Source organism: Solea solea, chromosome 9 (assembly GCF_958295425.1).
Source record: "Solea solea chromosome 9, fSolSol10.1, whole genome shotgun sequence".
Taxonomy (NCBI): Eukaryota; Metazoa; Chordata; class Actinopteri; order Pleuronectiformes; family Soleidae; genus Solea; species Solea solea.
Genome location: NC_081142.1, coordinates 24,748,683 through 24,758,764, shown reverse-complemented (window position 1 = coordinate 24,758,764; position 10,082 = coordinate 24,748,683). Strand labels below are relative to the sequence as shown.

Sequence of the window (10,082 nt, the reverse complement as noted above, 5' to 3'; positions counted from 1 at the left end):
AGTGAGGGAGATATTTAATTATTCTGTGCTGCGACTGAAATTGAATTAAGATCAGCCAACCAGTTTTTCCTGTTTTTCAAACAGTCGATCATTTTGGGATTTAGCGTGACTGTATGATTACACCCCTGTGTGTAATATAAACCCGAGCATTAAAGGTGTAATTTGGCTAGTTTGTAATTTAAGTGACACACCTTCCTCAGCTCGGGAATGAACACAGCGAGGAAGGTTGTTATTAAGTTTCAATTATCTCTTTTAAAATCTTAAACAACTGTTCAAAACTAATTACTTTTATTGTGTTAGTTAATTAACATAGTTTGCACAACTGAAGACTCATGGTGCAAATGTTTCACCCTCCCTGTTCTTTCCTGTACTAGTCGTCCACGGTGTGTGCCGACGTGTCAGAGCTCTATACCAGGACGACAGGTACACACACTAATTTTAGGCCATGCCATTTAAGCGCACACACACTGAAAGTCTCATGTGATCACATGACAGAACAGCTGCTTTGAGACGTTTAGGGGTTTGACGTCACACTCATGTTTCTAATCAGGGTGTGGTTAGAGTAAGTAGAAGGATGTGGGTTCTCCTCTGTCTTAATTTGTGTAACATGACAGTGAATTTCCCCCAAACGCTACTCACATTTCACTTGAATCCGCAGACCGTCTGAATGCAACAAAACCGGTTCCCATTGAAACAATCCTCCAGGCAAAGCAGGACACGTTCTTTTGTTTTTGGAGTCAAGAGCACACGGAAGTCAAGATGTAAAAATGTTTACAGTTTATTTCATATTTCTTGTAAGTGACAATTAGTAAGTGGAAACCCCCCACAAAACCAGACATGTGTTATTCAAAAACATACAAAAGTAGATTGGCTTACATTATGATTGTGACTATCTACAAACACGACTGTGCCCCGACTGCGACAGCGGCTTCGACGCTGAAGAACATTCAACGCCTCATGGATCCTTTACAACATCAACATCCTGTGTTTTCATTAGTACAAGTTAAACAACAATGTAGCCGACAGAAAGGCAGTGTCATGGTGAGAGCTAAAAAACCAAGAAAAAGACAGGAGCAGCATCAACGCATTTCATCTGTCAGGAAAAACAACAGAAAAATCAATCCACCGAGTGTTTAAAGGTTTAAGTGATCGATAGTGATAGCGATAGAGGTTTAGTTGCAGTGTGTTTGTATGAGGGACTGCCATTCTTCCACGAACATACACACCCATGTATCTCAACATTACACAAAGCTTTTCATTAAGTAATAGTACTTTTACTTGAGCAGAATATTTTTGCACTGTCAGGAAACTCAAGTTTGTAAACATCTCACTCTCCCACACCAAATTCCACCTATTTTAGCTGGCGGGGACACAGGAGCTGCTGCTCTACTGCTGCCTTGTTTGGCAAGTTTGTTTGTAGATCAACAACTCCTGTGTGTGTGATGTTAAAATCACTGATTTTCTCTGTGGACTTTGGTGTGGGAGAGTGAGTGAGTGGTTTATAAACTTCAGTTTCCTGTTGAAAAAGTCTGTCTAACAGTGAGAAAGATATCGTAGACTTAAGCTAAGTCTTTAGTTAAGTGAGTGACTGACCTCATGTCGTCACTGGTCAGTCATGTTTTCACAGGGTGTCAGTACCTCATGCAACCACACATCAACAAAACCTCAACTCCTTGAATACAGTACTCCTAACGACTCTTTGTCTGCGACTGTTCATTTGGTGTAATCCCGGGGCTCCCCCCCTTCTTCTTTGAGTAAACACGTGCGCACCAGGGCCTCTGTGACAATGTACGGGTCACAGTTAGCTGACGGGCGGCGGTCCTCGAAGTAGCCCTTCATGTCCTGCCCCACAGTGCGCGGGATGCGGATGCTGGCTCCACGGTTAGCCACGCCCGCGGAAAACTCGTCAATGCTGGAGGTTTCGTGACGACCTGTGAGGCGTCTGGCGTTGTCCAGCCCACCTTTGGGATCGTAGGCCCGGATGTGATACTGGTGTCTCTTCGACAGCCTGTCGATCGCGTCCTCAATGACTCTGTGAGGAAAAGAGAGGCTTAGAAACAATCAAAAATAAAATACACACATAAACTCTCTGAAACACTTTATTTCACCTCCAAACAACCTTATGGCCTCCAATTTGCCAAAGCATAGCATTTTTTGTTATGTTTAAAAACATTCTAGTCAATAATACACTGTATAAAGAAATAGCCACACTCATCACCTTAAGGACAAAAATGTACCCATTGAAACTCATAATAAAGTCATGTTTTAATCCCACTGTAATTAGAACCAAGTGGAAAGTGGTCATGACATCACCCACAGGAAGCTAACCTCCAATTCTGAAGCCTCAAGATTCGCAATTTGTCGCCGCCATGTTGACATTTTGCGAATGGAAGCTCACAGACATCACCTGTCAATCACACTCTTGTCCGCTCATATGTGTCTTTGCTCCTCTAAATGAAACTAGACCATGAACTCCCCAGGAAAATATTAACTGACGTTAGAATTCAAGTCAGAAGAAGAATAGTTTCCTCCAGGCTTAAATTGAGTCACCCCCTAGAGGCTATTTAATATATTCTTATTTCCTGACTAGCTACAGGAGAAGTGCTGAAGACCACATAACTTCAGAATCAAACACATTTCCACAGTGTTGTAGGATCTTTTTTAGAGATCAGGACTGATGTTGCGTTAAAAAAATGAATTTGTTCAAATAGAAAAAATATATTTGGTTTGACAACAGTAAATATGAATGAGCCATTTTTGCTGTTATGTGCTCAGAGGGTAGTTCTTAATAGAAAATGGAAATATTTAAGGTGAGGAAAGTGTTTTTTAGTTAAGGTTACATGAGGGTTAATGCATTCATACAACAAAAAGTCATCCTTACTTCAGTCCGCCATCCTCTCGCATTTCCTTTGTGCTGAAGTTGGTGTGGCAGCCGGCACCGTTCCAGTTCCCTGAGATAGGCTTGGGGTCAAAGGACACCACGACTCCGAAATCCTCACAGACCCGGTGAAGGATGAAGCGAGCGATCCACAGGTGGTCCCCCATGTTGATGCCTTCACAAGGGCCAACCTGGAACTCCCACTGAAACACACAACACCGGGATTTTATAATTTCATCGTAATAATAACTTAACTAAGACTCAAATTGTGACTTAACTCGGATTTAGGGACAGAGCGATACACGATTTTATTGAACAACGTGATAAAAAGCATTCGCTGGACGTTTGCGGTGAATTTCCACTTTTGAAAATATTGTCTCGCTCGCTAACGTACATTTCAAAGTGCCACAAGGGGGAGCCTGAATCTTTCCAGTCATTCCAGGATGTCATGATTTATGATTATTTTGAAGTGTGTTTGTTTGAGGTAGTGATATCTATGTCACATGTTCATGTCTTTATCTCACTGTCAGACAGACTTCTCCAACAGGAAACTGAAGTTTGTAAACCACTCACTCTCCCACACCAAAGTCCATTGAGAAAATCAGTGATTTTAGCAGGCAGGGACACAGGAGCTGCTGATCCTCTGCTGCCTCGTGTGGTCACTTTGTGTCACTGACGTCAATCTGAACAATGGATTTCAAACACTGAAGTGATAAATAAGACATTTGAACTTAGTGATGGAGGCAGCAGTGGATAAACAACTCCTGTGTGTGTGTTGTTAAAATCACTGATTTTCTCTGTGGACTTTGGTGGACACTGGCTCCAACAACCACACTTCCAAAAACATGAAGTATCCATTTGAAATGTATGTTTTTCACTTTAAAGTGAAATATATCTTCTGAAAATCAAGCTGAATTTGAATGATAACTAACATGAATAAGTCAGGATCACTGTGGTTATATCATCCCACGACGCCTACAACTGTTTCCCTGCTTTGGAAAGTGACAGGTGATTACCTGAGCTGGCATGACCTCAGCATTGGTACCACAAATCTGAACTCCAGCGTACAGACAGGCTCTGTAATGAGCCTCCACCACGTCGCGTCCGTACGCTTTATCTGCTCCCACGCCACAGTAATAAGGTCCTGACCGGGTGGAAGGAAACTGGACGTTAACACTCCTGTGCCACTCACACACCTGAGATAAAACCGGGAACCTGGACCGTAAACTCACCTTGTGGACCCGGGAAGCCGTTGGAGGGCCAGCCGAACGGGTGACCGTCTGTGCCCAGCAGGGTGTACTCCTGCTCCATACCGAACCACGGGTGATTGTTCTCCACCATGCTCATGATCTTATTACACGTCTGCCGCAGGTTCGTCTCTGTGGGGACAGCATCAGCAAAAATAAAGTAATGTAATTTAATCACTTTGTTTAACGTCCAGTGTGTAACGTTTACAAGGTTCAGTGCGGTATGTATGTTTTTGTGTCTCCATGAGAAATAGAACTAAAATAACCAGTTTTAACTGTTCCCTTTAGGTACCAGGAGCACCTTACCGTGCCGTACCGTACAAACTTTTGTTTAGTTTAGTTGTTGGTCACTGCTTTGATGTGATTGGACATTGCAGGCCAACAATTTGACAAAAATTTGTTACGGGGGCCTCGACAACCGACTCGCAAAATGCTGTGTCGTTCCCATCCTTACTTTGGTAAGACAGAGATCTTGAAATTTCCTCTCTCTCTTTCTTAACTTTACTCGCTCATTGTTCTGCACAGACTCTCACGTCGACGGTCGGAGAGAGAGACAGTGGACAGTGTCCACAACACCGCTAGTAACTATGAGTCCACGCTTGTCCTGCGTAGGCCTCGTCTACGTACATCAAGCAGCGCAGGGTGTGAAACAGGAGGTGGCGTAACAAACATAATCAATATCTTAACATTGAATTCAACGATTATAAATAAACATTTTAGCCATTTAAGTGACAAAAGCTTAACTATTGTTGATGTGAATGAAAAAAATCCACTCAAAACAAACAAACACATGAACACATAAATAACCAGCTTCAACTTCAATTGTAAGGGTTTGAAGATCTTGTTTAGATTGTGTCTGAGGTTTTTGTCATATTCAAATGTAAACAGAATGAAATCAAAGTCATGTCTTACATGTCTTGTACAAAGAACTGGGGAAACCTCTGTCGGCCTCACCTGCAGGTTTGCGGTTGTACTTGAGGACTTCACACAGCACCAGCTTGTTGGGGTCTTGCCTGAACGGGTCTCTGAACATGGACACCGGGATAAGGAACATGTCGCTGTTGGAGCCCTCGGACTGATACGTGCTGGAGCCGTCAAAGTTCCACTCGGGAAGTTCTGTCAGAGAGAAGAGATACAACCCTGACATGAATGAGGACAGCGGAGAGACCGCGCTGTAGATTACTGTTCTCTGTGTTTGGAATCACTTCAGCGTCAGGAGACAGTCCCACAAAAGACACGTCTAAGCTCTAGGTGACTCAGTTTGACAGAGTCAGTCGGCAGAGAAGCGGCAAAAAATTCAACCTGTCAAGAGTTCACGGTCACTTTAAATCCACACAGATTGACCGATATGTTGATAAACTTGACAGACTGATAGGTCTGATCCTTATATCGCCCCCTTATTAACTTCTCTTCTTCTTTACGCCAGAGACTCAGTGAAAGTATAAGATTCAAAGGCAGCTTCTCTGAACTCGGGGGCATAACTACGTTCCACTATCTTCAGTTTTTCCTGCCAAAATGGCGTCGTTTAGGTCGACGTCACATGACCATAACGATGCCATTTTGACAGGAAACGCCACCATCCCTGACATGGGATTCTAAGATGGCTGCCACTCGTACTATAGTCGTAAACTTGTTGCTACGATGTTTGTGCTAACAATAGCTAAAGAGGCTACATACGTTTGCGTTTCTCAACTTAACAAGCAATAAACATGCTAAACTTGACTTAATACTGTTGTATTATCACAGTAATTAGGTAGCATATCGTCATAATAAGATAATAATATACTAGTCACAATATTACAAAATAACAATTGTATTTGTATTGTTTTCTGGATATAAATGAATACGCCAATAAGTCAACAGATATTAAATCAATGTCGACCAATAAATGATCACATTTAACAATAATAAGCTAAATATAGAAGATATTCTCATAAAGAAGCAAAGAAATATATAAATAACTCTTAAAAACTGACAATAATTGAAGTCTAAAATGAACTGATGAAACCAGATCATCTCATCTCACCCTCGATGGTCTTGGGTTCAGAATCCAAAGTTCTGGTCTTACAGCGCAGTCCCTCTCCTGAGCCGTCGATCCAGATGTACATGACCTGGACTTTGTCGCCCTGAGGAAGACTCATGTACTGCTGCTTCACAGCTTTGTTCAACGTTGAACTCGATGATGTGGCCATTTTCTCGATGTGACCACCAAAACCTGCACAAACACGCACACACACACAGGAAGAATGACATGATGAAAACTGAAAATAACCGTGTCGTTGCAGAATATAAAGGATTTTTTTGGGGAGGGTAACTTGTACTTTTTAATGTTTTGATGTCAGTTAATTAAAAAACACCTTTTTTACTGTTATAGTTTTCCAGTGTTTTCACTGTTAAAATAGTAATACTCCAAGTACTTTCTATTTCTTTTCAATTTAACTTAAGTCGACTTTTCAGAAGTCAAATGACATTAAAGCAATAATACTTTAACTTGAATAGAAGATTTTAGTTTCCTTCTCACCTACGTTCAAGTTTATGAAACCACTCATTCTCTCACACCAAAGTCCACAGAGAAAAACATCACAGGAGTTCACGAGTTGTTGATCCACTGCTGCCACCATCACTAAGTTCAAACGTCTTATTTTGTGACTGTGTGAAATCCTTTGTTTGGATTGAGCTCATGGTCATAAAGTTAACAAACACAGCAGCTTCTGTTGACCTAAAAACGCAGCTTTTCTCTATGGACTAAGCAGGAAAATCTTCTTAAAATCATCTTAAAATGTCTCACTTAGATCGTGACAAGTGAAAAGTTTTCAAGTGGATATGTAGACGTCATACAACCATCATAATGTTCAGCTGAGTTATCAATGAAGTAGGAATTACATACAAACATATTAACGTCAGTGAAATATTATTATACAATAAAGAAAAAATTCTACTGTCACATGAATGTGAGAGGGTGAGGATTTTCTTACCGGATGTTAAGTGAAGATAAAGACGAGCGGCAGAGAAGCAGCAGTGGACACAGCAGAGAGGTGGCGCTCACACGTTCGATCGTTGTTCATTCCTGTTGTTCTGCGCGTCCTGGTGGATTTATACAGCTGCGCTCGCGCTCATTGGCTGAGGGCAAACGTGACCACGTCGTGCTGAGGAAATGCCAGTGACGTCAACGCAGTGGCTCCTCCCCCGCCTCCCTCTCTTTTCCTCCCCCTTCACACAAACACCTTAAATTTTGAAACAACAAGTAAGAACAAGTACGAACAAGTAAGAAGAAGTAAGACAAAAAGAAGAAGCAAGAAAAAGTAACAAAAAAGAAGAAAATCAGGTGAAAACATCAAAGACAAGAACACAGTGACGTCACACACACGCGCACACAGTGATATGGACCAGGGCTCCCTCTAGTGGCCCTCTGGTGACTTACACACTAATACTTAAATAATAAAAACATGAATTAGAGAAATCACTGTACATTACAACTGTAATAAACACATATTTCTTAGTAAAGTAAATTAATGACTTCATGAATGAAGTGTAATAAATAAAATAAATATATAAAAATGTCATGCTTTTCATTTCAAACTGTTTTAAATATGAAATTATTATTATGTATTATTATTATTGTTATTGTAATAGTAATAATAATAATAGTAATAATAATAATAATAATAATAATATCATTATTATTATTATTATTTTCCTCCATAGTACACACTGATTTATACTTGTGTGTGACGCTCACTGCAGCACATAAACAACAACAAAAATGAGTGAAAAAGTGAACGCGTGAAAAGGTGAATGAGTGTAAAAGTGAAAAGGTGAATGAGTGTAAAAGTGAAAGAGAGAAAAAGGTGAATGAGTGAAAAGTGAAAAAGTGAATAAGTAAAAAGGTGAACAAGTGAAAAAGGTGAATGAGTGAAACGTGAAAGAGTGAAAAAGTGAATGAGTAAAAAGGTGATCGAGTGAAAAGGTGAATGAGTGAAAAGTGAAAAAGTGAATGAGTAAAAAGGTGAAAGAGTGAAAAAGGTGAATGAGTGAAAAAGGTGAATGAGAGAAAGGTGAATGAGTGAAAAGTGAATGACTGAACAGTGAGATTGAATGTGAGCTGAACTTTGTTGATGAAGTTTATTGTGGTGACGTCGTTTTAACTGAGATTTTAATCTCACAGAAAAAAAACTGCTTGAATAAAATACAGTTTGTTGCAGGGAACTGAGGCACAGAAACACACACAATGTTCATATCTATTTTAAAAAAAAGGCAGCTGTGTTCTATGAATAAAACAGAGAAAAAAAATAAACACATTTATTTATTCAACATTAAAAACATTAATGTTGAAACAAAAGGCAGTTTTAATTCTAATAAATGTTAATTGTTAGTTGCATGATGTTAATACAGAGAGTGAATTATGAATCAATAAAACGTGTAAATCCATGAAATATCATTTTATATCTATTTCACTTTATCATTAAATCACGTCTTTATTCATGTCACCGCATTTTAAACTCTTGTTATTTTATAATCAACGATAAAAGTAAAATGTCAAATGTATTATCATTTTTCTGCATTTGAACATTAGTGCAGTTTTATATTTTAAATATGAAATAAACAAAATGGTATTATTATTATTGTTATATTATTATTACTATTGTTGGTATTGTTATTACTGTTATTATTATTTTACAATTATTATATTGATATATATGACACTTTTTTTATTCAAAATATCAAACTCGCACAAACACAGTCAATGTGAAACTAATCAAACAGGAAGTGGCATGAAAAATGTTCATCTGTGAAGAGGAAATTAAAGAAAAAAGTAATGTGATAAAGTGCAAACATTTCCTGGTCAGCTACAATAACAATAATAAAAACATCTACAGCCACATGTTCCTGCCTCCAGCTCATCCAATGAAAAGTGTTCAATGAGACAACTCCTTTTGTTTCTAAGTTTTGTGTAACATGTTGCAGCAGAGGGAGCAGTAAACCTAAACGCTTTGTTTCCCACTTCAGTTTGGACAGAACAAATCCAATAAGACTGTAAGTCCCAGTATTATGACATCATAGTATTATAAATACTATATAAATACAATATTTATACAATTGTTATTTTGTAATATTATTGTGACTAGTGTCAAAAAAGGACAAAAGGTAAGAAGGGAGTAAACCTAAGATTGCCCTGTAAATGAGAATATGCAGCTGTGTGAGTCTACGTGTTGATAAGGAGGAACATCCAACTCAGTGATGAGTAAACGCTTTAAAACCAGTGATGACCCTCAGAGCGTGTCAGCTTTGAGACGAGGCTGCCATATATAAAACAGATCAGACAGCAACCTGTCTCTATAATGTGTAATAATAAAAAAATAAAGGAATAACAATAACAAAGTGAGGCCACACGGTGTGTAGTGGTGAGCACTCTCGCCTTGCAGCGAGAAGACCCGGGTTCGAGCCCCGGTTGGAACAAGGGCCTTTCTGCATGGAGTTTGCATGTTCTCCCCGTGTGTGCGTGGGTTCTCTCCAGGTTCTCCGGCTTCCTTCCACAGTCCAAAAACATGCAATGTGGGTTTAGGTAAATTGGATACTCTAAATTGACCATAGGAGTGAGTGTGAGAGTGAATGGTTGTTTGTCTCTATCTGTGTGTGGCCCTGCGATGGACTGGCGAACTGTCCAGGGTGTACCCCGCCTATCGCCCGATGTAGCTGAGATTGGCACAGCACCCCCCGCGACCCTCTGATGGAGGATAAAGCGGTAGATGATGACTGACTGACAATAACAAAGTGCATTTTTAAACTGCAGCTTTTTCCTCTGTGTCTCTGTGCTGTTCTCACTTTGAACCACAGGGCGGCGCCAGTGCTCCACCTTCACAACACATCACTGAACACTGAAAAACACTGTTTACGTTTACATAAATAACAAACAACAAACTGAGTCTTTAGACATTTATGTTAATTTCTTGCTGAAC

At 39.8% G+C, this 10,082-nt stretch overlaps 1 protein-coding gene across 1 annotated transcript; it reads right to left on the bottom strand.

The window, feature by feature from the left end:
- Window positions 1-762: 762 nt before the first annotated feature.
- LOC131465990 (glutamine synthetase-like) lies at window positions 763-7,238 on the bottom strand. Its single transcript, XM_058639017.1, has 7 exons — window positions 7,101-7,238; window positions 6,152-6,340; window positions 5,080-5,241; window positions 4,111-4,257; window positions 3,895-4,022; window positions 2,882-3,081; window positions 763-2,032 (listed from the first exon to the last, which is right to left on the bottom strand). Exons 2-7 carry the CDS (start codon window positions 6,315-6,317, stop codon window positions 1,714-1,716), a joined length of 1,122 nt encoding a protein of 373 aa, XP_058495000.1. The 5' UTR covers window positions 6,318-6,340; window positions 7,101-7,238; the 3' UTR covers window positions 763-1,713.
- Window positions 7,239-10,082: the final 2,844 nt, after the last annotated feature.

Excerpts from the sequence above, each read along its gene's own strand:
- LOC131465990 (XM_058639017.1), bottom strand. The coding sequence starts at position 6,317 with ATGGCCACATCATCGAGTTCAACGTTGAACAAAGCTGTGAAGCAGCAG. Across the intron at positions 5,242-6,151 it reads TGAACCCAAGACCATCGAGG|AACTTCCCGAGTGGAACTTT; the intron begins GTGAGATGAGAT and ends TCTCTCTGACAG. Across the intron at positions 4,258-5,079 it reads GTACAACCGCAAACCTGCAG|AGACGAACCTGCGGCAGACG; the intron begins GTGAGGCCGACA and ends CTGTCCCCACAG.